The 26,402-nt window shown below is 39.0% G+C and overlaps 1 protein-coding gene across 3 annotated transcripts; it reads right to left on the bottom strand.

Moving 5' to 3' along the window:
* Window positions 1-4,816: 4,816 nt before the first annotated feature.
* XIAP (X-linked inhibitor of apoptosis) lies at window positions 4,817-25,560 on the bottom strand. Of its 3 annotated transcripts, XM_086619597.1 has the most exons (8): window positions 25,496-25,560; window positions 23,178-23,302; window positions 13,779-14,685; window positions 12,088-12,187; window positions 10,127-10,205; window positions 9,460-9,493; window positions 7,916-8,140; window positions 4,817-6,523 (listed from the first exon to the last, which is right to left on the bottom strand). In XM_086619597.1, exons 3-8 carry the CDS (start codon window positions 14,650-14,652, stop codon window positions 6,330-6,332), a joined length of 1,506 nt encoding a protein of 501 aa, XP_086475723.1. In that variant the 5' UTR covers window positions 14,653-14,685; window positions 23,178-23,302; window positions 25,496-25,560; the 3' UTR covers window positions 4,817-6,329. The 3 variants fall into 3 exon arrangements, with proteins under 3 accessions (XP_086475723.1, XP_086475722.1, XP_086475724.1); XM_086619596.1 differs by lacking the exon at window positions 23,178-23,302; XM_086619598.1 differs by lacking the exons at window positions 7,916-8,140; window positions 23,178-23,302.
* Between the last annotated feature and the right edge of the window lie 842 nt (window positions 25,561-26,402).

Raw genomic sequence — 26,402 nt, 5'->3', positions numbered from 1 at the left:
TCTTGATGTGCCGGGCAGCTCACCTGTCAGGAAGAGAAGGCAGTTCTCAGCTGGTTGGATTTCCTGGGGCCTCCAGCCCCCCTCGGACTCTGATGTGGAGCCAGGGGGTTGCCTGAAAAGGGGAGGAAGGAGGCTGGCTTGTGGTTAGATGAGGTTGGAGCAGAACAGGGACAGAAACGTCGTTACTCAGCTCAACCTCTGCCCAAGATCATAGAGCAAAACAATTATAAAGTCAAATACATTTATGTGTAAGCTCTGAGGAAAATCCTCCATTAAATGAATGGGACAGGTGTCTTCTGTATTTGCAGGCAAACACATCATTTTTGGATGATGACAGTAGATTGGTTTATCTTGGGCTTTTCCCCACAAACTAGCAAGGTTAGAACTTAAGAGGGTTAAAATGGGAGCACATGCAATAGAGGGTTGTTACTTACATGACAGATAAAGTCAAGGAACAGATTTACTCTCAGATAATAAGCTTGCATGGTTTTCTGGGGCTGACCTACCACATTCCCAAGATCCTACATATATCCCTAACACGGTTGCCTTTGGTTTAGATTTCATCATCAACCAACTTCGAGGAGCACTGTCTGAAAGAAACCTTGAAGTCCCTTCTCCTTCCAGTCGTGTGTGGGGCTCAAGGTCATTCTTGACACCTCAACTCTTTGACACAGTGGGAGGTGGAAGCAAAGCATGATCTTGTCATTAGCTCTGATTTAGATTTTTTTTTTTAAGTGGCACGATGCCTAACTAGCAAGTTTATGACATCTTGGTGGTTTGCACAGGTGTTCAAAACCGTTAAGATGAAAATACTTCTTTTAGACTGTAACTTCCTTTAGCATGATCGTAGAAGCCCTGCAAAGCCTCCGTGCCAGCAGCTGTGGCCAATGTGTTTCCCCTCCATGGCAAAGAGCACTCTCGGGACTCTCGCTACATGCTCGGAGGACAGTGATTGCCAACCCTGCACCCCCCAGGGCGTACTTTTACCTCCGTTCTCTGTACTGCTGGTTCCAGCTGTGAGCCCAGCAGAGGTGAAGCTTCCAACCTAGAACATGGGTTTTCCCTACAGAAACTTGCAATTGCCAATCAAGTGTTTACAAAGCAACTTCTAACAAAGGTATAAAAGGGCTAAATTGTGATGCAGAGAGAGGAGTTAAATTAATGTTACTTTTGGTACATTCTATTTTGCAAAACACCAAAAGCAACATTTGAAGCAACAGTTATTTTTCTGATGGCTTGTTCCCTACGAAGAGAGCTCCTGTACCGACCCCAAGAACATCACAGGGATTGGTTATGCAGGAAAGGGAGGCTAAGTCAATTCTAGGCTCAGAAGCCTCTCTCTGTTATGCAAGAGTTAAAAGAAAGAGACTACTGTAGCTTGGCACCCACTTTTGAAAAGCCTGTATTTAGAAGATTAACTATTTTGGCTTAAGTGGTGACTCTCATCGTAACCGTGCAAAACTAAGTTACATAAGAGAAATTGTGTCGAGTTTTACAGCAAGATCTAAGTTCGTAAGATCAAAAAGACATCATGAATAAATTTGAATGCTGTCTTCATAATTTCTGGAAGTTAGATTAATTCCTTCTCCAAAATTTGCAGGTGACTATATGCGTTTCTACTAAACTTGGATTTTCAGCAATTATTGTAATGATTCTCCTAGATGTTTTCACAGTGGGGCTCTGCAAAAATGTTTTTCAAAATTTTTTGATAGCGAACACCATTTTTCAATCTAAGAGCAAAACTCTAATTCAAGTATCGCTCCAATACATTTCCAGCAATTCTAACTTTGATATCAAACAGTTTATTTCAGCCATCATCAATAGTTGTCCAGGCTATAAAACTATAAATTAATAATTACCCATAGGCAATCAGGTAGTTTTCACCTACCTTGAAATATTGCATACTCGCAATATAGTTAATACCATTTTTCCCCCCAGATTTTCCTAGGGGTTTTGTTTATCCAAGCCATTTATAACTGAATATGTACTATCTTCTTTCCTGTCCTTGGAAAAAGCAAGTTCTTTTGATAAGTTGGTCACAGAGCCATATTCTCTGAATTAATGCTCGTAGTCTTACTGTAACATTGATGCCAGTTTTGCTTAATAGGAATTCTTGGTTAAGAAAAAATTAAAGATAAAATCTGAATTTCAGCAAAGGTCATTATCACAGGTCATTTGCCTTCTCACAGAAAGCCGCATTATAATTACAGCACACTAATTGCTGTACAGCAGCATCAGTACAGCTCTTGAAGCAATGTGACACAGTGGCATTCACGAAGATAGCAAGATACTTTCCACAACCTGGATCGGTGTGAAGACACAGCAGGGTCATGGAAGAGGAAGGATTTTCTTGATCAAATTTCCAAGCTACTCAGTAAAACGGACACATGTAAACCACACAGCAAAATAGTTAAGAGGAAGAGTATTCACTCATGCTTCAGCTCCCTGAGGAATGAGGGTGACCTCACTAGACTGGCTCTCTCCGTTGGACTTTATGGAGAGGGCAACCATCACCCTTCCCAGGGCAGGTTCGAGGTAAGGCCAATTCAGCCGTTCTGCACAAGGCAGTGAAAAGCCCCTGAGCAGCAGAAGTGCTTCTCTACTCGCTCTTTGGCATCTAGCCTTCTTGCTGATAGAAGTCAATCGTGCACAAAGCAGAAGATAACAAAGAACACTGCATAGCAACTCACTGTTGGCATACTTACCACCACAGAAAAACACTGCAAAAGCCAGAAAAATCTCCAACTCCGCTCTACGAAGAGCTGACCTTCCCTTGGGTAGGGCTCACACCTCCTGTGCCAGGACTCGCACACCTCGGAAGGCAGAACAGATTCCGAGTAGTTACTGAACACTCTGGCAGCAAATGTCGCCCCTTGCCATGTTTAACGCTCGTTTACAACACTTCAGCTTGCAGTTTCACGTGACCACAGTAATCAAGTGCCTGCATTAACCTCCCACACCATTATAATTCAATTCTAATAACCCATTGTATTTAAAATTTTGTTAATTAAAAAAAAAACAAACCTAAACCATAAAAGCCAACTTTAAAACCCCACATCTTAGGTTAACAACTGAAATTCTTGACAAACTATTTGTCCTGTAGCTTCGGCTGCACATAATAGCTAACAACAAAAAAAATAAATTGGAGCGTGCGCTCAAAACTAACCAGGTAATACTAAAAGAAGTGTTAAAATACTCTAATCAAAAAAATATATGTAATAATTGAAAATCTTTTTATTGTGCTAAGAGCTTTGGATCAAGCCCCCAAAACAAATTTTAAAAAGTACAGACAGTGAAGTATCTGTAGAGATACAAGCTGCAGCAACCAACAGAGTAAGTCAGAATTATGTTTCAAGCCCCATTTTTCAAGGCAATGGGAAAAAGCTAAATGCTAAAAAAAAAAAAAAAAGTGTTGGATCTATGAGTTTTCCTTATTTTAGCCTTCTGTTCCTAAATTAGGCATGCAATTTCCATGCTTTCTAAACAAAACAGTTCCAGAACACAGTATTAAAACCCTTTGTAAATCTCCCACGTATGAGCAGCAAATGGTTCTGCCCTTGCAAGTAAAATGGAAGTAAGAAAGATTTTACACAGAAGCTACTAGAAGAAAGTTACTGAATACTGACAGTTGAACGTATTCCATAGCTTTTAATTCCAGGTAACTCTCTTATAAAATCAACTCCCAAGGCATCTTCGTCCTGCTACTAACCTCCTTTTCAAAGCACCTGTGCTCCTACTCCCTTCGTTTGCATCCTTCGTTTCTCTCTCTAAATGCTCAGCCCAGTATCAGTGTCCACGGAATTTCTTCTCTGTTTCTTTAAGATGCTGAAAATCAAAGTCATTTGGAAAAACATCTTCCTAATTCAAGCTGTCAAAATTTGATGACTATGCTAATTATTTTTTTCACATTTAGTCTGAATAGTACTCTGATTCTGAAGAACGTAAACCAGCAGAGCAGTTATTTTGTCATCTCGCTAACAGGCTTTTAACCCTTTAATGCTCCTAAAGGGATTAAAATTTGAATTGCTATTATATAACATTTATCAAAAAGTTACAATAAGGGACACAGTGTACCTTTTAAAAGTTAACAAGCTTTAACATGAAGCATTTAGTCTACTTGCTTGCATTATCACTTGCACAATGTGTTTGCTCTCCAGTTGAGTTTAGAAACTACTATTTGTGACCTACTTCCAGGCTTTTCTTGGACAGTTCACATAACTATACTTACATCCAAAATCATCTCCTTACTAGGATTTAGTTTTGTAACAGTTCTAAGTAAAATTTGGTCAATCTCTTTCCCAGACAGAGCTTTGCCAAGCCGCATGCCAAGTTCTGCAGGCTCTAAGTTGGATCCAGTTCATCCAGATCGTCTCTCTCACATGACTTAGGTCAAGGTTAGGGAACGAGCCATCTGCTTGAGCAACTCAGCAGAAGGCGGTTTGCAACGTTAACTAAACGAGCTATTTCAGGCAAGGTACGCCAGCTCGTGGGCAAACACCACCCCTTCAACTTCCCTTGAAAAGTACAGAAAACCCTCCCTGTAAGCGAGGACGGGAGCTAGAAACGAGCCTGCCACAACTGCCAGTCCGTATCTGTCCTGAAAAATTCCCATATGCATGAATTATCTGAAACACTGAACTCTTCACAAAGGCACAAAAAGGGAAAAAGACACCCCTTCTGTGCTGAATTCTTTAAGCATTTCTAGTCATCATGTATTCCTAAGAAGCAAATTCTAATTCATCACAAAAATTAGCAAAATTAACATATTTTAATTTTACAATTAATGAACTTTAATTTATACAAACAATAGCTTTTATTTCCTCTCCAATTAAAATATATTTGTTATCTTTAATAATACTCAGGTTAAATTAGTAACAGTTGAGCTACAAAACAAAAAAGCAACGGAAAGCAACCTTCTGTTACAATTTTTTTTTTTTTTTGCATGTGAGAATCAAATATGCTGATCAAGGAACAACTAAGTTGCACTTTATTTTAAATATTCATGACATTACACCACCATATAATCATCACACATATTTAAAAAGTAGAAAAAGTAGACATTAAATTTCTGTGTATTGGATTTAAAAGTTTTATCATGTGAAAAACTATATTCCATACAGTCTATATTCTCAATCTATTAGTGTGTAGGACTCAAAAATAAAAATATATACACAGAACATTTTAGTAGCTCCATAAAATAAGGAAGTCACATAATTAAGTAGAGTGATTGTAAACCAGCTGTACTTAAATACAAAGCTATGATATTTTTAACTGGAGAACTGAGAATCAATCCAGTAAGAAATAGTTTATTAAGTATTTTAAGGTGACTCTCACTATAATAGTTCTTAACTTTTTAATTTAAATGCTGCAAACTGACAAGAACAAAACCGAAAGATTTCTAACATTACTTGTGAATTTAAAGAAAAAAAAAGGTGTTTTCATAGAGAGAAAATTTAATCTTCCCTTATGAAAAAAATAAGAGAAACAAACAGAAGCACTGCAGAGTATTAGCAGATAAATGAGTTAGGGAAACGCTAAACGTCAAAGAAACACGAGGAAAAAAAATCAAACCATGAACACCTTTTTGTGTAGGGGACAGGTTTAAAATGAGACTGCTCCTTTCATGAAGGGCACAAGGTACGTACGTAAAGCCTCCTTCATTTCTCTTCAGTTCTCTTTTAAGGAATGGAATTAACGTACATTTTACATACAGAGGGATTTTTGTGAAAAATGGATGGCTAAAACCAGTTTACTGAAGCCAACTTATACATCTAAACCAGAAAAAAGAAAAGGGGACATAGGGATTATACATCAAAACAGACAAACTTAGAAAGTAGCAGTAGCAAACATAAGGTGAAATGTTGCAGCAGCAGGTTTATGTGTATACTCTAAATTATGTCACAACCAAAGTTGCAGAAATAACATTTTCAATCTTATATTACATTTTTGAGAAGCTAAAATCTCAGATATAATATACATGTATACAATAATTCTTTCAATTCTTTTACTTATTTACAAATCTTACACAGGGCCTCTTTACACAACTGTATTTGCATAAACTTCAGTCGGACAGAGTCCTAAGGAATGATCACATAAATAAAGTTTTGCATTATTTAGGCTTTCCCAGACCAGCTGTATGAATCGAAGTTACAGAATATATATATTTGCCTTTCAATATTGCTTTTTACATACAAAAAATTCCCTTAAGGAAAATAATTTTTAAAATAGAAAAATGTATGTAGAGTTTGACAGCAGAAAAATCTAAATACTGCCATATGATTACATCCTGGAATTAAATGCATTTTTTACATTACATTACACGTATTTCACTAATACATAAAAATTTCCTGTCTCTTCATAATATCTGAACGACACAGAGGGCATTCAGTAAGTCCTCCAGCACATTCCTTACAGGCAACTAGGTGACCACAGGGAATGAGGACGACTGATATGTCTTTAGCCATACAGATTTTACAAAGCTTTTCTTCCTGCAAGCGTCTTAACTTCTCTTCAGTACTGAGATCTAAAGAAAATAAACACATAAAAAGAAGTCAGCATATGTAGTACCAATTAATCTCTTTTTTTTTTATTTACACACAATGAAGATTTTTGTCATGTGATTTAAAGGTCACACCTTTAAAAAGAAAAAAAAAATTACAAGAGGAAACCAAGCTGCAGCATGGAATCCTCTTTTTCCACCCTCCCCTCCCATCTCATTACATCTCTGAGGCCAATGCAAGCAGAGAATTCAGCTATCTATATTTGCAAGAGCTTGAAATATCTACAGAATTTAGGATATGCATATTTTAATCAGGAACCATTCTGCCCACAGACTTCCTATTGACAACTTTCCCAAAACCTGTATAGAAGGTGAAAGAAAGGCTTGTTGATACTGGTTAAGCAATTTGGTCTTTTTTTTTTTCCGACTGTTCCCCAGTGAAAAGAATGAGGATGTGATTTTCTTCCATGCCCCCATTTTCAAAATGCTCATACTTAAAAAGCGTAAAAATTTGTAATACAGAAAGAATCAATTTTGCATTGTACATGAGCTCTTCATTATTCCATCATGCCCCGTTTGAAAACGCAAACTTGAAAAGCCACTTGGGGAAAGCTCTGCACAGCCAACCACAAAAATAACGTCCGTCTTCACTGCAAGTTATTTTTTACCCATGATGTCCACTAAAAATCTTTTTTAAAAGAGTGGGCTGGTAGGATCTCTGCCTATCATGCCAACCAGACGGTCTTCTCCTTCCCTATGAATCCACCCAGCAGCTTGTCTCAAGTACTCCTGAGTTGGAAATCTTAGTTTTGGTCTATTTGCAGAATGTACCAGAATGGTTTTCTGAGCAAAACATGCAGGTCCCAGCATAGCTGGAACACAAATAATTGAAAAGAAACATCATCTAGAAGAACACTTACTCTTATCAGCCATGAAAGAAAATGTTTCTATCCCATGCACAATTTTATATTGAAAAATAAATAATTTGCTATTAAGATTTTTCATTTTGAGTACACAGTATTTGGACAGTATGTTACGGTGTCTACTTCATTTTGCCACCAGAGTCCCCCACATCTAGTTACTCTTGGTTTGTTTTGTTTTTTAAATGTCATCACCACAATAATTCTGGCTTTTTAGTTAGCAGGTATAACCTTTCCCAGAAGCACTGGTATTTCAATATTACACACTTTTAAGGTATTAACACTACATATTTTAGAGATGATATTTTTAAACGCTGCTTCGCTCAAACATTTTTAACACCGTCTTTGTTCAGCTTTTTTTTTTAATGTCCAAAGATCAATCTCTTGAATTTTAAGTTACATTACTGTAATTTCACCATAAATAAGACTTGGATCAGTGGGTAGAATAAACAGATAACAATAAGATATATTTCATAGCTGATATGAAAGTACACACAGAGGTTTTGTAATTGAATAAGCTCATCTCGCTCAACAAGGATTTCATTTGGTTCTTCTTCCCTTGTATTTTCTTTCTGAGCACTTAAGTCTGCTACCAGATCCTCAACAGATGTATGACTTTCTCCAGACATCTGCAATCTCTTTTCCATGGTGTTCCTAATCTCAGACAAACTGAAACCCATGTCTATGGCACTTTGTACCAAAGGATTCTGTAAGAGATCATCTAAAACAAGAAATTAAAAAACAAACAAACAACAATTTATCAAGGATGAATCTGCTTATCAGACAGTATTCACTACAATACTCTAAGACACCTTTGCAAACATCTAGCCAAAGGATCTATATTTCTGATTTGAGGATTCTGGTAGTGGTAAGAAAGCATTGTCTAAACATCCAAAACCGCAGATCTGAGATGTCTTCCATCCTAGCTTTCCCAGTCTCCCTTCATCTACTTATAATATAGAAATCCTCTTAGGTTTGCTATTCAAATCAACTACTTGAACTTCTTAAGATGTCTATATCACAAACTCCAAAACTGAATGTTAACTGAAATTCACCCAAAATTCCAAGGCACAATAGATACGTATTTGGTAACATTACATTAATTCAGTTCATACATAATAATCATACATACATGGGGAGAAACCAGTAAATAATTTGAATTTTCAAAACCAAAACAAAGTACAATCAGCAAGCAAGTAAGCCTATCCACGATAAGACACAACACTACTTTGTGAAACCATTTTTCAGTCTGTTGGACCTCTCCCGTCCTCTTTTCAATGTAATTTTTGGAATAGATTTGTTAGCAGTGTGTCTTATTTCCAATTCTTCTATTACATGTAAACGACCTATTTCTTCTTTACTTAACAAGACTGTTTAAAGAGCAAAATTTTTAAACCTAATTTTCACTCTCATAAACGAGCAATGTGCAAGAGATTTCCAAAATCTGTTTTGTGCAACCACTCTTATTAGCAACAGCTATCATTCCCTGGGATGAAGCTGCTTGACTGTCTTCCTACTACCTCTTTAACTGTCTTGTCTTCTTAGTGCGTGGTATTTGTGAAAAACATTGCAGGAATGTGTAACACTGGAACACATGACAAGCTCTTTAAGCTTTCTCAGCTTCCTGTGCCTTGCCATTTAACAGATTGACTCTTCCTGCCTCATGAAAAGCAACAATTGTTTCATTTCAGTGTTCTTTAATGTTCATCCCACAGCACTGCTAATTCCATGCTTGATGCTAATACTTACTAGCTAAAGAAATAAGACTGCATCTTATACGTACTTCTTTCATGCTTTACAATCCTTACAATATTTACCCAACCATGAGTACATTTCCCCTAAGAGAAATAAAATTCATACCACCGTTGTTTAGAAGCAATGGGAAAGTATTATCCAACAATTTGCCTGTCATGCTTTATTTTAAAATGTAATAGGGTTATTTTTAAAATTAACCATTGCCTGTATGATACATGCAAATATGGACATTCCAAAATAAGGGGGTTGTTTGTTTTGTAGTTTTTTTTTTTTTTAAACAGATACCTTCAGGAAATATTGTCCTTTCAGCAGCTTCTGTCTAAAAGTGAAATACAAACAGACAAAATTACAATTCTGGAGAAGGTAGAAAGAAACCTATACAGTTACAAGACAGAAAATAATTATTTAATCTCAGTTATTTTATTGACTAAACTATTAAATCTACTCTGAACAACTGCAGAGGCATCAGTGTTTTGTTATGTCTTTCACATAGTTTTAAATTTTCATTTTAACTCATCTTTGCTATAATCGTATACACATGATTCTTAATCTATTAAAGAATTCTAAAATAACAAAAGTTTTACTTTTCAGTGACTGCATGCAAGTTTATCCTCTACCAACAAGAAAAGAAAAATTACCTACTACACTTGAATAAGGAAATTATTCATCTTAAACCTTAGGTTCCCAGGCTACAAAAAACCCAGCACTTGTTCAGCATCAAATATACAACATCTACAAGGTATTCTACATGTGAACCCTAACCCAGCTAAGGAGAGCTGTAACATCTATAAACCCTGAATGACAGAACTAAAACATACTTCCATGTCTTCCACTTTCTGCCAATAAAAGCAGCAGCAGAAGGACTAAATGACATACAAATATTTAGAAGAGAAACTGCATAGAAAAATTACGTTAAGAAAAATGGTATTTGATTAATAAGCAAGACACTTACTGTTGAATCCCTACATGCATCTCTTAAGTGAACATTATTTATAAATTCAAGCCCTTTTTCCTTTCTCACAAATCTGCACCTATAAATGAAAATATTTAGTTATAATAAAACTGCATAAGCAGCAGACAAAAGTTGATTACATAACTTTGAAAAGCTTTGATACATTGTCGACATCATACAAAATGCTTGCTTTTGAAATCTCTAAATGTTTAGTCAACATCAGTAATGTCATTTAAACATTTTTAAAAACATCTTAATCACTTCAGCAGTACTTTTCTTTTTCACATTTTTGATGAAACAGAAATCTAAGACTGTTGGCCATGACAGCTGATGCCACAGGTTTATAAAAGTAAAGACTCCAACATAAAACAAACACTATGTTAAAATGTTGGTTCTTTTAGTCTTTTGCAATCAAAGAAAAGCAGTCCTGGGTCAGACAGGTGCCTTACGTGCTTGCTTTCACTATGTCCAACCAGGCCTAGCCACTGGGCAGAGCTCTTCTCTTCCAGAAGATTTAGGGAATGCCATAACTCCTCGACAATAGTTGTCTAGCTTCAGCGGTCACTTCACCTCCAGCAGGTCATGGACATAAGACAGCATGCTGTGAGACTGATACACTGCCACTGAAGGTGATGTGCAAACAAAAACTCCACATGATATGGTTAATGATCTGACAGGAAGTAATCAAATCTGACATAATTTAAGCAAACTAAACCAAAATCAAACCTGTAGAAAGAGGAGTGAAACGTAGCACGAAAATGCATCTTAACCATTCACTGCACCAAGCCAAAGACTTGGATGGCACCTCCTCCAAGTGGTAGAGACTATCAATTAAAAGCTGCCTGTACCACTACTGAAAAAAGGATCAGCTAATGCATAAATACTAATTTTCAGCTTCCAGAGAGCCTTTGACCACAGAAGACAAATTTGTCAGCCAACATATAAAAGACATTGATTTTGTCAATGTTTTACAAGTAACTGAGTCGTTGTACTTGGACAGCTTTTATCCACCTGTAAGAAACAAGTCATACACGATTCCTCCTTTCCTCAAGACAGATTTTACACAAAATTGGCAGTCTTTCTAAAAACTACCTCTGGGTCTGGAATCCCCAGTCCATTAAAATTGCATAGAAGTATGTTTTGAATTCAGTATCACTACTGACTTCTTCGGGTTTGTTTGCACCATGACAGAAGGTTAGTCATTTCCTATCCTGACATACGTTACAAACTTTGGCATGTATGAAGCTATTAGAATAACAATTAGAATGTAGCACTTGAATAATGAGGAAAAAAAAAATCAGGTAAGTTTTCACAAAACTTCACAATTCTGTTAGCTGAGACATCAGTTAATTCCAGACACAGAAATCTCTTCCCTGTAATAATTCCTACAAACAAGCTGACACACAAACACCACCGACTTGAAGTTATTCAGAAGGTACAATTTCAGGGCAACCTTTCAGACTGATCACCTCTAATGAGTTAGTTGTGCCCTCGACCTCTTGAGATTTATTTAGTTCTCTTTCCCATCCACTTGAGAAGAACTCCGTCCTACCTCTCAAAGAACACATGAGGTTAATGTCCTCTTTTGAGGCCTCCGATATAACATTAAAGCATATGTTGATGGTTACACATATGATAGTAGGACTACAGAAGGTAGAACAAATGGAACAACAAAAACAAGGAACTCATGCAAAAAATTCCTTAAAATCTTTTTATTGAAAAGGAAAAATGTAAACCATGGAAGATAACCAATATTCCTTTCGTGCCTAACGTGACAAAAATGAAGAAGAAGGAAGTGGAGGAGGGCAACTAAAAAAAAGTAAGGTATTTTCATAAATCTAAACAACATTAAGCCATAATCAACCTTCTGAAACCCTTATCAGTATGCTCTGTCACTTAAACATAACGTACTGTAAATAAGACTCGGACATGCAACAAGAAAATGGTAAAAAACACCTTACCCGGGAAACCATTTGGCATGTTGATCCCATGGGTCTTCGTTTTCCTTCCATTGTTGCAATACTCCACCACAGTGAAAACAAGCAACGTGATCACCATTACCTGAGGAAATACACCAGAATAAAGTTACGTATTTCTAGGAAGCATAACAATAAGTTTTCAACTAAAAAGTTTCATTGTTAAGAAAAACACTTATTTTATTGATTAGCAACTGTAACCAAAAAGAACTCAATTTTAAAGGAGGATGTAATACACATGATTTGAAACAAATGCTCAGGAGAGACTCAAGCTCAAAAAATACAAAGTAAGAGTCACATGAAATATTCCTGAATTTTATTTTAACAAGTAATTACACAGAGAAAAAGCAAAAGCTAAAAATAATCTACTATCAAAACAGCTCAATGCACTGGTACACAAGCCATGAAGTAGTCTGCCACAAAGTGTTAAGGATGTTCGCGTGCCCTTTTGGTGCTCCATTTCACCAGTAAGATTTATGGTGCAGTAGTATATAGAGCAGCATAACCGACTGAGGAGATGTTGGGAGAAATTGTGTTCTCTCTGCTCTAGCACTAAGCCTGCTGTAATCAAAGACTGCGCCAGAAACTGCTCGGATACTGTATTTATTGCAATGAGAGGAGATATGGAGAGGTTCTTCCTACACAGCTAAATCATTCTCAGGCCACAGGAAACAGTTTTCACAGAAGTCACCAGAACAGTGAGTCTGATAAACTGGTGCCATTCAGCCCAGCTCCACAATATAGACCTCACTTGGCTGTCAGAAGCTAGGTACTTCTAGGAATCCAAGAAGATACCAATAAAAACAGTTCTACTGGGTACAAATATTGCCCAAATATCACCCATACAAGAAGATATCAAAGGTTTTCTTTATGGCCACAAGTAAAACAAACAGAATCAGACTTAAAAGTTCTTCTGAGAGCTACAAAGAGAGAGCTTCTGAGAGCCATTTAAGATGAGAGCAAGAAATTATCCCGGATAATCTCCTTTTCTTTGTGACCTAGTAAGAGCAACACTTTGTGCTCGTACAGCATTTCTCAGTGAAGAATTTCAAAGAGCTTTAAAGGCACTGTGCAATTCAATCCAACTGGGAAACCAAGGCACAAGGACGTTGGAGTCTTATCCAAGTCATACACTACATGCCTAACAGTAAATGCTCTTCCACTGGAGTCATGGTCTTCATAAAGCTTTTACAGGAGGTGGCAACGGCAATTTTGGGTGTCCGAATGCCAGGACAGTGTCAACGTGTGTTAACTAAATAAATACACAACCTGGACTGCCTTGTTCATACGCTTCTGCACAGGCCACCACCCCACTCCTTAGACCTAAGGCAGATATCTGGATGAAGGACAGCACTTCACTTTTAAAAAAACATTAGCTTCAATGATTGTCATTGTGAAAGATGTATTACGAGGGTTTTAGCCAGCAAGGGAAACACGCTTTGATGTTTTACTGCTGAAAATTAATTTATGACCAAGTTTATATGTTGCTATTGAAAATACTCAATACAATGTACGTCATTTTACAAGAGAACTATGAAAAGTACTTTACACAGTAAAGAAATACTGGCAAATCATTCCATATTAGAATAACAAAATGTTTATTTTTGCGTAACAAGACACTTAATCATACAGAATTTCTTTGTGAAATACATTAGCCATTTTAAGGTCTGGCTTACCTATGCTATAGAAGCCAGCTTCAGCAAGTTGCTCCTTGTCAACAGGATATATCCAAGTTAAAAACGTTTGTAAACGTCTTCCATATGTTGCCATAGATGGATTCCTTGGATGCTGTTCACTGTTCAGACCACCTCTTCCATGCTCAGCAGGAATAGATTCACTTGGAACATTTCCAGCATCCCGGCCCAAAACAAAAAGGCATTTGGGAAAATGCCTCTTGTGTTCTGACCAAGCTCTGTCACCGGGTTCCCACGTTTTCAATTTTCCACCACAACAAAAACATGCCACTTGATCACCAACACCTGTATAATAGAATCCAGCATCAGCTAATTCCTTTGGTGTCAACTGGCCATCCACGGGCCAGTTGTGAAAAGACTTTAATCTTGTCTCTTCACTGCACATAGCAGGGTTTACAGGATACAAATTATCAGACATATCCACAACCTGCCTCGTTCTCAAAAGGTAATCTGCCTCCACATCAGATGGGTCATCTAGAGTACACGGGAGGGCTGAATTGCTGGAACCGTTTTCAGTTCTGTGCTGGTAGTTCCAGGCAAGAGGATGTACGTTAGTTTCCAGAAAACTAGAGTCAGTAATGAATTTGCAATTTGGAGAAAGCTTTCTGTGCCTCTCAACTGCAGAATCCCCTGGCGCCCATCCTTCGACAGTTGTAGAGCAACTGAAGCACTTCACTTTGTCACCTTCTCCAGTATAAACAAAGCCAGCTCGTGCTAGTGCCGATGCCGAAACTGGACAGTCAAGTGGAAATTCAACAAAAGTTTCTAGTCGGTAGTGTTCCTGTGCCCATTCCTGGTCATGGTTAGTGTCTGGAGTGGCACAAGCTTCCGAGTTACCTGGGCCATTACACGTCATCTCTTCATAAGCAAGGCTCTGCTTTCAGATTTCCTAAACAAAGAATAAATGTTTTAGTTTCACAGATAGAAGAACAGATCATCCCGATATGCAAGCCTGGAAACTGGCTAAATCAAACTAGCTATGCTTTCTGTATTAAAATAATGTCTCTTCCTTTTCCCTCCCATCTCACCCTTGCCTGCCTCGCCTGCCATGCAGAGGCAAACACCAGAACATTAAAAACAAACAAATCCAAAAAAAAAATGCAAAGAAAGGCAGGAAGATCACAAAGTTTTACAGGCCAGTAAAAATTTACTTGGAAAACACACAGGTTTATATATTTGTAGCTTTAAAAGAATGTTTTACTTCTTAACAAACAAACGTTGCAAGAATGAAATCAACAAAATATTTAACACAAGCTCTGGGCAAAACCCTGCCAAAAGGCTTCTGAACCTGAAATACGAAGTTACTGAATTTAAACTGCTGATCTAAGCCAGACCACATTCGCAGGATTTTACAGCCCAGTTCTGAAACATAACTATCTTTATTTTTCCCCCGTATGAAGGCCACGAGCACCATGCCCATTACAGCTATCATTGAAAAGAAATGAGCCTTTGGGCTTGTGTTATATTGTAAAGACATCCATCTCAGCTTTCCTTTTATCAAAGTATCTTGTGAAATAAACTATTGGATGTTTCACTGGGGCACTCACCGAAGTGCTGTGCTCTGCTTTTAAGATCAGTGTCTTGGAATATCCAGCACCAGCCTTCACGCCCAGCGCTCTGCTTCCACTTCCCCATGCCCTGCCTACACTCTCTACCAAAAGTACAACCAGTTCCTGCACCTCTGCCATCACCTCAGCTTTTCCTCCCTTCCCTCCCTGAAGGAATGTCATTCTCCTTATCACCTGCTCCTATTTCTGTTCCTGCCTACACTTCTCCAGGGTGAGCACCAACTGCTCGTCCTGCCCCGCGCCCTTCCACGCCAGAAGGCTGCTCAGAGCACTCAGACGAGCCCCTTCTCTCAGGAGGATGAGAGAAAGCAGCTTGGTTCCCTGTGCAAGAACCACAAACTGACACAGTCATCACCTTCATCCCAAGACGGATGAAGTCGGAGCACAGTAAAAATTCATCTCGTGTCCTGCCAAGCGCAGTGATATTATTGACTTGGAAAGTCTTGAGTAAAACACAGGCTACTGCCGACAGACATCTCAAACTTACACCTTTATTAAGTGGTAAATTAAATTATTATGAGACTGCCCAAACGGACTTTTAGCGCAAAGCAATAATAATTCAGCAATAAGTCAAAAGAAACGCATATAAGGAAGAACAGAACATGTATTTATTTGAACAAGCTTCCTCCTCTGTCTTCGATACGAATCCTGAAATGTATCTATTTCCAGTCCTCACCTTTATAAGGTAGGCCATCAGGCCAAAATTTCTCTTCCCCAAGACCTGCATTAACATTGATTGTGCTTTCTGTAAGGTCAATGCAGACATTACGACGATTGCTTATGTAATATCAGATTTAGCTCCTACTGGAAGGACAAAATCTTTCTCAAAGTTCAGAAGGGGTAGGGGAAAACTAACATGACTATGCATTGCAGGATCACTGCATCCTTTGCCAAGATGACAAAGATCATTAACCTATAAGGAGGTTGAGAAAACAAGACGTTAGAGACCCAGCATGGTTGCTTCACGTAATCATGGACACAACAATACTACGAGCTCCAGCTTCACTCCCTTCTGTAAGTCACTTCGTGACTAATGGAATGACGTTAGAAATTACACTGTGGTTTTCTGTTTTACCTTAGCAGATTCCAAAATAGCTTCTGGATAAATTACATGGTCTGACCTACAAATGTGACCTATATGCCTGTTTGGACTTTGAAGGGCAAAAAACCCCATATAAGTAATTATGTGTAGTAATATGAAAGCTCTCACAATACATACATTTTTAATATACATCTGTATATTGAAAACAATCAATTTTTATATCAAAAGTTAAAAAGTTCATGTTTATTTCCTTTTAAAATCTTATTTTAAATCCTCTAGGACTGTCTCTGTAAAGATCTCAAGTGACCTTATGGGTGTCTCATCATTACTACTACACTACATTCACAGGATAATTTGTATCACTCAGATACCGTTAGCTGCATACTGATTCAGAGACTGATTCTCAGTCTTCAGAGACTCCTTTTCAAAACGTATGTTGAAAAACCAAACCAAATGCATACGCTTTCAATGTACGAGGAGCAGCATATTTTCATTTCTATTTCACTTACATAGAAATGAGTTCAGAAACAATGAAAAAACAACTCATCCCATTGAAATTTTTATTTATCAACTAGTTTCATCTTTATTGTAAATTCAGAAGAGAGCTTCTACATCCCCTTTTGATCTGTTGCATACAAAATAACTGCAGCAAATCAGAGACAATCTACTCAGCCATTCTCTGTAATGTGTCCTCCCTCTCCCTAGTGAAATCAGGGGTAAAGACAGACCAACGTTCAAGCCTGATGGATCCCAAGAATTTACTGGAGACACAAAGATCACTCTTGGTTTGTGGTTTTTTTTGGTTCCTTATGCCATATGGGGTGATCACATACTATAATGATGACTATGGTCTAGGAAGTTAAAAACAGTTAAGAGACAGAATTAACTATGCCCCCGCTTCTCATAAACTACCTACATGTTCTGTTTTAAGCACCACTTAACTGCTTTGTTACCAGAACTCATCTTAAAATCCGCCATTCTTAAAAAGAAAAAAGTCTGATACAGCAGTATCATATGCATAAAGAATAAAAAATAGATTAATACTTATCAGGTATATATATATATGCAAAAAAAGTCATTACGACATGAATGCACTGCAAATCGTTGCTTTTCATAAGCTAAAGATGATATTTCATCAAAGCAATTTCAACAAATATTGTGTCTTTAGTAAGGTCCACATTCTCCAGTGCCCTCTGATAGAGATGATCTTCAAATCATATTTACACTACATGAGCAAGCCTGGATCTGGCAGCACTTTTCTGGGTTCTTTCACTAAAACTCTCCCCGTCCAACATTGGAAATTTTTTTTTTAGTAAATAAGCTGAAAATTCTGAAAATTTTTATTTCATGCAATTAGTCATCATCTACTTTTTAGATAATTTCATTCTAAAGACCCCACTTCTTTTAAAGCAGGCTTCGTTTTCAGAGTGTCTATAAACATATGACGTTTAATTGCGCGTTTTCTCCTCTTCTCCCAAAATAACTTCTCTCCTTTAAAACCACGAGCTGCAGAACTCAAAACATCACATAGGTAGTACATCTCATATATGACAGGCTTCCCTCATGGAAATAACAGCATGAGGTCCAATCGCCACAGATCAATTCTTTAATCTGAAGGAACCATTTCTAATTATACCAACCCCATTATTTAATCTTGATCTTTCAGAGCAGAAAGATTCCGCCATCGTTCCACAAGCCTCTCAAAGCCACGTCTAAATACTGCAATGACAGCAGCAGGACAAACCCCTCACAGGTATCTGCTGGCTTTAACAACACTCCATCCACATTATCAAGCCCTTCCCTTACAACAGCCTCCCTAAACATAGCTGGCTTACATTTCAGAATAATTTTATCTAAAAGAAAAGGACATTAACGTATTTATTAACAATTGAGGGAAATGCTTCTTCTGTGTAAGCACTGCTTTAAATACAACATTAGTACTACTTTAAATGCAACATCAAATTCAATTATTTCTATCTCAAACAACTGTTAAAAGCAACTGTTCTAAGTGTAAAATTAAAACTAGCATAGGAATAGTATTTCTACCCAGGTATTTTAACAGTTGCCTTATTCCAGTTAGTTGCAGTAATGATTTAGAACAATATCCTGCACCATAACACCACTCAGACAAACATTAACTGCAGAAGAAAAATAACAGAGGATAAATTTTTGAATGGTCTATGATGAAAAAAAAACCTGATATCACAAATAAATTATATATAATAATAAATAAACTATGAATTAATAAAAAGTAGCTGTGTATACAAGACTTTACAATACATACCAGCAGCAAACCTGAGTTCAGAGAGTATACTTCATGTATATGAAGTTAATTCTTTTTGCATAGATTTAATTAATCACATCTGAATCAAAAGTAAAAGGTCCAGAAATGTTAAAATTCATCTTCACGTATAAAACTCAGATTTTTTAACTATTATTGAAACATTATGTATCTTCTTACATATGCAGTGAGTAAACAAAGCCTACTTTAGCCTGAAAGACTTCCAGAAGCTGAGCCAAGTTTAATCCTGCTTTTAGACATCTGAAGGTATTTGTCACGAGACACCTCCCACTTCCAAGCTAAAGTACCAATTTATATAGTCCACCGATTATGTTTCAGAAGAAAAAATAAAGACAAAAATTCACAGCAAAAATGTTAACTTATTCAAAATGCAAAACTGTACACTGTGGTGTTGCAAGACAAACACGTTTAATTCAACTTTGAAAATACTAACAGGTACAATTTTATGCAAAAATACGACATCATCGCACTACTTAGATCAGAAATGCTTCAAAGGAAAAGTACAGAACCCACTTTTCTCTTTCAAGTACTTTATTAGACATGATTATTTCCACCCTTAATCCTAAACCAGACTGGCATTGTAATGAGTTATTTTTAATCCTCCCACATGACGAGCATGGCAGCAGCCTCCAAGTCCAAAACCTCCTTGCCCAGCCTCATGTTCCAAAGGGTACGTCAACGCGGAGCTCCCACTACTTGACACGCTGACTATGAGAGCAATGTCAGTGTTTACTGTCGACTGAATTTTGAAATGTGAGAGTAGTGCACCACGTAAATATCAAACAGAACATACTGTACCATCTGACGCACAGATTATGCATATGTCACTTCACTGAATCTCGCTTCGTGCCTGCTCAGCTGCAATTAGATCAAGGAAGGGGCATGCTGCTCACTGAAAGCGTACTTGTAAACATTAAAACCACAAGAAACACAGGATCTAAATAATATTTACAAATCTTTCCATCCTTAGATCTAAGTATCAATAGCCATTTCTAAAAAAATTCTGCTTAGAGATTTTTTTTAAATTTTATTTTATAATGAAGGTATGTATCTAGTCAACGCCTTTTGATTCAGTGCCAAATCTCACATGGATCCATCACCTCAGCTTCATTTGTCTGTTTTTCAAACAGGTCCTACTTAGCTTCCCATCAGGGTTTGTCATTGCAGGAAGTCAGTCAGCTGCTCAAGGTTATAGTAGGCTGCTGTTAGATCCTCCTAATTCTTGACTCCAGTCACAAAGAGTTACACTGTTTTCATTTTAGAAATAAATATAACCAGGCCAATAGAAATATACCATTTTGAGTATTATTTTCATATTGTATTTTTCTTTATGAAGAAGTCACATGGGTATGGCATAAAGCAATAAACAAGAAGAATGGATTTGTGGCACTGCTCTCAGAAGGTAAGAGTGGGACAAATTTGCATCTGCCAAGGGCAGGGGAAAAAACCTAACAGTTTTTGTGAACTTGCACGATAAATGTCTTCAGAAGAACTTTAGCTGTAAGTATGAAAAGGAAGGAGTAAATACCAGCCACTACACAAAAAACTGGCATGCTGTAGCCTAAGTACATGGTCCTACAGAGATATCAAAAGTCAAACATAAGACATAATTAGAGCCATTAATGAATGTACAAATCAGCGTTACCCAAAGTGACCAGGAAGAGGAAGGACTAAAGGTCTAGAGAAAACCATTTTGGCTCTACCACACCTTGCTAAGCGTTCAGTGCAAAGCAAAGTGTGAAGATGTTGGCATTTTTAATTTGGACACAGGAAAACTTATCTAAAGAAAAGGTTTAGTTCTGACAGCTGCTGCCACTGAAACAAACTGCCTACAGATGACAGTACCTAAAAATAAGGTGGAGGGACACCAACCCAAACCAACCCAACAAAAAGCACCAAAACAACCCGTAACCAACACAGAACAAAATCCTACCAAGCCTCAAACCTCAAGCATACCAAGAAAGAGACAAAGAGAGACTAAAGGTAAAAGTAGAGAACAGGAGAGCCAACAACAAGAGCACAAGACTACAAAGAACTTCCCACATAAAAATGCAAAACTATAAAAAGGAAAGGAGCAATCCTGACGGTCTCAAATTTCTCTGGCAGTTCCAGCAAGATGAATGTTTTATTCATGGCATAAGCAGGAATATATCGAAATATTTTCCATGAAAGGCATTGTACTCCTGTAAATCATACATAATTTAGCTTGAATTGTACCACTTAAGCCTCCTGACATTCTGTAAGTATTCTTTCAGGCAAATCATAGGGAAAGAATAATTTTTACATTTCTGACTTTTCGTCCGCCCAACACTTCGGAAAATCAGCCTATCAGTTCTTCCACCCCATTTCCATACATCCTACCAATATCTTAATTTGCTTAATAATTCTATTGTTCCTGTTCTTATAAAAAGCTTCTTACATGACTCGCTGTGAAAATACATTTCAAATTCAGTAGTACAACGCTACCCCATAGAAGGGAGGGGGAAAAAAAATCAATTTTTCAAAGGATTCTTCATTTTTATATTAGACATTTACATTTTAAATGTACAATTCAGATGATACAAAATCCACATTTTATATAATTTTTATGTTTTAACTTTAGAATATTTAATTCATTAACTGCTGCATTATTAACAGGAATTTGATTTAGCTTCAAGTGTTTCCTCAAGAAATTGAGACTAAACTTCCACAACTTTTCCCTCTAATAGAAAACAGCTTGGAAGTTGTACTTAATACAATTTGAAGCATATTGCCATCCATGAAAACCTACCAATACATTTTGGGGGCTATGCAAGCTATGCAGTTCCTACTGTCCTAAAAGTAGAAATGACAAGATACTTTTGTCAACTAGCAAGCGGATGAGCTAAATTTAAAAAAAAAAAAAAAAAAAAAGTTTAAATCTATGATTATGAAGTGTATCACTATAGAAATGTAACCCCTAAAAGCTGAGTTACTGCTCTTTCGGTTAAGGAACAAAAAATTACCCAGTCAATGTGGGTATATTAGGTAGAATAGCCAACAGTAAAAAATGCCTACCAAAACCTGCAGCGCTCTGAGATGCATCTCCTTCCCCGAGTACGAGCTGCGCTCCAGCTTTTAGTGTTACATCCTTACACAAGTCATTCAAACTTGTCATGGAAGAAAAAGATGGAAAAAGGAGGCGCCTTTCATCAAGGAGACAGAATGATACCCGCATCACTGCGGGCTACAGCACTGTGCAGCTTTAGCTACAGCAACACAATTGAAGCCACAGCAAAAGTGCTGAATCTTCTGAACTCTAAAGAAAGCAGCTGTAAAACCACCCAAGTGCAGAGAGCCTGTGGCCTCCTGCCTCACCCACTGGCAAGGGTGTTCATTTCCACCCAGCTAACACTCCCAACTACATCAGTGCTGCCTAGTTCATTATTCACATTCATTTAACTGCAGCCTGATACAGAAGCAGCATGATGATACTTTCCCGTATCACTAGCATGAATGTTTTGCCATTACAGAAGGAGGTGACTTTGTATATATATATATTTACATATATATACACACACACAAACACTATTTGCCATCTTGTAAACTTAGAAATCTCTCTTGAGTTATCCTCTGTATTTTAATTTTAAGTTTGTCAGGAAATCGGGATGATTTGGGGATTAATTCTAATTATAATATTGTAGCAAAAGTGAGATATGAAAGTTGCACCTGCTGAAAACACTCTGCTTGCCTTTCTATTTAATAAGAAACTCTCCAAAACACAGAAGGGGAAGGACAACAAACTGCAAGATAGGTGCAGATTCATTTTACATTTTATATGATAAGGGTGACGTTGTTCACAGAGGCTGGCTTCTCAACTTCAACAGGACTCCATTAAGCAAATTTTAAAATAGAACTTGCTCTCTAGTAAAGATGATTTTGGACGGTCATCAAGTCCAAAATTAACACAGGAGGCACACAGGTCCCCTTGTAAGAATCTTCAGTTACAGTCACATAGTACTACCGTTTCCATTTCTAAAAAAGGAAATGCTCCCAAAATTAGATATGTAGAATCTGCTCTCAGGAAATGAACTTCTGTCCCTTCCTCACCTGCTCAAAAGTACAGAACCACGTGGGAGGCTAAAGGTCTTACTGGCAGTGTCAGCTTGGTAACTAATCACGGATAGAAAAGGCAAGAGCAAACATTCTGATGCACAGTTAGAGTCATTATGAACAACCATCAGCTAACGTTCTAGCACTGTGGGTCCTGAAGGACAATCCAATTCAAGCTTTGCTGCATGCCTTCTTCAGTCTTAACAACCTTCATGCACAGCTACCTTTTCTTCATATTCAAAAATCTTGCTGTTTCTGGAGCCTGACTTTCAATTGTCATGTTTGGAATATTTTGGATTAGAACTCCACAAGACAGACCACATGCTAAAAAAAGTAAAAAGCTGCAAAGGACTGCACGCTGCTAACTCCTGGAACAAAAAAATGCAAAGGATACTTACAATAGTTTTTCCCTAAGAAATTAGTATCCAATCAGATCAAGTCTAGTAATGGATTAATCAGAGCAGACAGGGGTTTCATTTCTATTTTCCACCAATCTTTACAACAAATTCCAATATCTACATTCCTGTTGGTAGAAAAAACAAAGGTTAAAAATTTTTCTTTCCACATAACTTTCCACATTGTTTACAAAGGCACCACTCCAAAACTATGATTAAAAAAAAAAAGAAAAACTTAAATTCTGTCCTTTGGCCAAGAAATCCAAATTAAAATATATTCTAAATTTAACAAAGTCTGAGTTCAGGGAAAGTCTGAAATTCTGATGTTTTACTGAAACTAGAAAGGGACATAAGACTGGGGAGACTCCAGAAGATCCAAAGAGGGCAAAACAAAATCCTGGAATGAAAAACTAGAGGAGAGCAAAAAGGAGAAAGACTAACAGCAGACCAAATAAGATCCAATGATCCAGCCTCCTCCTCTCTCTCCTAGGAAATTCTGCATCTTTTTATAAACTAGGTTTCCTTAAACTCTTCAGCTCCCCACAGCTGTCTCACCCACCCTGGGAGGATGGCTACAGATGTGGCAGCACTATCACAGGTACACAGAGGGCTGAAATGAAATCCATCTTCATACTTCAAAAACCGAGACACGAACACACATTTTTTAACTCTTCTGATAACAAAGGCAAGTCTGCCTCGTATCAGTGGGAGCAGTCAAAACAACCTCACAACCAAACAACAACCCTCATCAGAACTCTTTCACTTTTGCTGCAGGTTACAAAGGGCAAGGCCTGAGGAGGTACAGAACAATCATTAACTTGTTCCTTTGCCCTTCTTGGCCGATGCTGTAGGTGCCAAGTTTTCTACAGAAAGTAGTAGCTGGGTGTTCTTTAAAGGGCCTCAAAGAAAACTGCAAAGCAATTAAGTAGACAGCAAAATGAAGCACTTAAGAAGACGAAAAATATCCAAATAAAAGCTTAATTAACAAATCGTCCACATGAAAACTTGCTTTCTTAGAGAGAATACTTCACTGTTGTCTTCTCCGTCACGTGGTGATTTATTACACGATAAACAAACAGTAGATTAAGTTAACGTATATCCTATTGCTCTTTCTCAAGGTATTACATTTTTAAAAGTATTTGACAAAAAAGTCAAATCTTTTGCCCCCAGTTGGTTGCTTTTCCTTCCAAATTGGTCTACCATAAGATCTTGCATTTTCTGATTATTCATTTAAGAAACAAAATCTTCCCACTTAGCTAGATGAAGTACTAAAATCACAACATAAGATTGCAGCAACGAAGGGATAATGAAAGCAGTATTGCAAAAATACCTAAAAGCAGTTTCCAGAATAAATTTATACTTTTTAGCAGATGCAAATTAATAACAGTTAAAAAGGACAGAAACTACCAAGACTAAAAATAGTTTTTACATCTATTTATAGGGCTTCTATCAGGAAGACAGGAGCATCAGAGAGAGAGCAGCACAGAAACAGAACTATATGAACTGTTAATGTGAAATATATCCGCACAACTACACAGCTTTTGGGCAAAAGAGAACCGCTTGAACTGAAGTTTGAATTACAGCTGAAAAAATACAATCTGAGTTAACTTCTTCCTGCAGAATCCTTACTAACTACTGACTTCTTACTGTAGAAAATCTGAACAAAATGGCGGTTTTATTTACAAGGAGAAGGGGCATTCCAGAAAGTGATGGATCTATCAAAAAAGAAAAAAAAAAGGAAAAAGAAAAAAAAAAAAGAAAAAAAAAAAGTGGGCAAGGGGAAACAAGACAACATTCAAGTATGTCAGAAGAAACAAAGACGAACACAAAAGTGCGTATTGGCACAGCAAATTTTTCTTTTACGTATGCAAAGAGAACACAACATGAAGCGTCCCATTCAGAGGGACGTCGCTCAGGCACCTTTGAGCTGGCAGCCGGGCGCGGACCGCAGAGCCGCCCGGAGGGGCCGCCGGTGCGGGACAGGGGCCGGGTCACCCGCAGCTCCCGCCGGAGGAGGCGCGGCCGTTCCCATGGCAACGCCTCCCCCTGGCGCCTGGCGCCCACCCCCGCCGCCGCCGCCTGGGAGAGCCGAGGGGCAGCGGCGTCGCCGCCAGCGCTCGGGACCGCCGGGACCACCTGCGTGAGGGGCGGGGGGCCCCGGGGCAGCGCGGGGGGACCGAGCCCCCTGCCCCGCGCGGGGAGACCGGCCGAGCTGCCCAGTGCGGCGACAGCCGCCCGAGCGGGCACCTGGGCAGCCCGTCACACCTCCTCCCCCGGGGCACCGACGGCCGCGGCCGCGCCCGCCTGACAACTCACCTCACCGCGCCGCGTCGCGCTCCTCGCCGGCGCCGGCTGCGGGAACGGCTGAACAACCAGCGCACGCCGAGAAGATGGCGGCTCCCGGCAGCCTCTCCGGCCCCCTCGGCGGGAGGCGAGACGGGAGCGAGCAGCGCCCCCTGGCGGGGCGGGGCGGGCCGGCCCGGCGCGCGCCGGCGGACGGCGCCACCTGGCGGCAGCCGCCGGGAAGCGCGGAGCGGCCGCGCGCGCCGCTCCCGCCGCCTCCGCCCGCCCCGCAGCTCCGGCCGCTCCCCCGTCCCCGCCGTGCCGCGGCCACCGCGCCCCGGCTCCCCGCCGGGCCAGGAGCGCCCTGTCCTCCCTCAGCATCTCGGACAGCCCCTCCATTTCACACCGTCTCCTCCGGACGGTTTCCGGTCTGGAGTGTGCTGATCCCAGCGCTCTCCGTGCTCCCACCCCTCGTCCTCGCAATAACGGCTTGTTACGACTTAAATCCGTCAATCCCGGGGCGGTGCAGCGCGGGGCGAGCTCCCCGACGGCCCGTCTGCGGCTGGTCCGCAGCCCGCGGGGCCCCGCCGCGGGCGACGGACGAGGTCGATGCTAATAAAGTCACCAGTCTGACGTAACGCAGATTGTGTGACAGTGCAGTTATTTATTCTGAAATTTAGAGGCTTCTCTTAACTGGCTGCACAAAGAGAATCACAAAATCGTCTGCCAGACGGAAGCTGATCTCCGAAGTGCTCACGGAAGACGTGAGATGCCTACAGGCAATGAATGCTTCAGTGCACCTCGGGCTGTGTTATCATAGAATCCCAGAGTCATGGAATGGTTTGGGTTGGAAGGGACCTCAAAGATCATCTAGTTCCAACCCCCCTGCCATGGGCAGGGAAACCCTCCACTACACCACGTTGCCCAAAGCCTCATCCAACCTGG

Source organism: Tauraco erythrolophus, chromosome 13 (assembly GCF_009769465.1).
Source record: "Tauraco erythrolophus isolate bTauEry1 chromosome 13, bTauEry1.pri, whole genome shotgun sequence".
Taxonomy (NCBI): domain Eukaryota; kingdom Metazoa; phylum Chordata; class Aves; order Musophagiformes; family Musophagidae; genus Tauraco; species Tauraco erythrolophus.
Note: the sequence above shows the minus strand (reverse complement) of the source record. Positions and strands in the feature narration are given on the sequence as shown.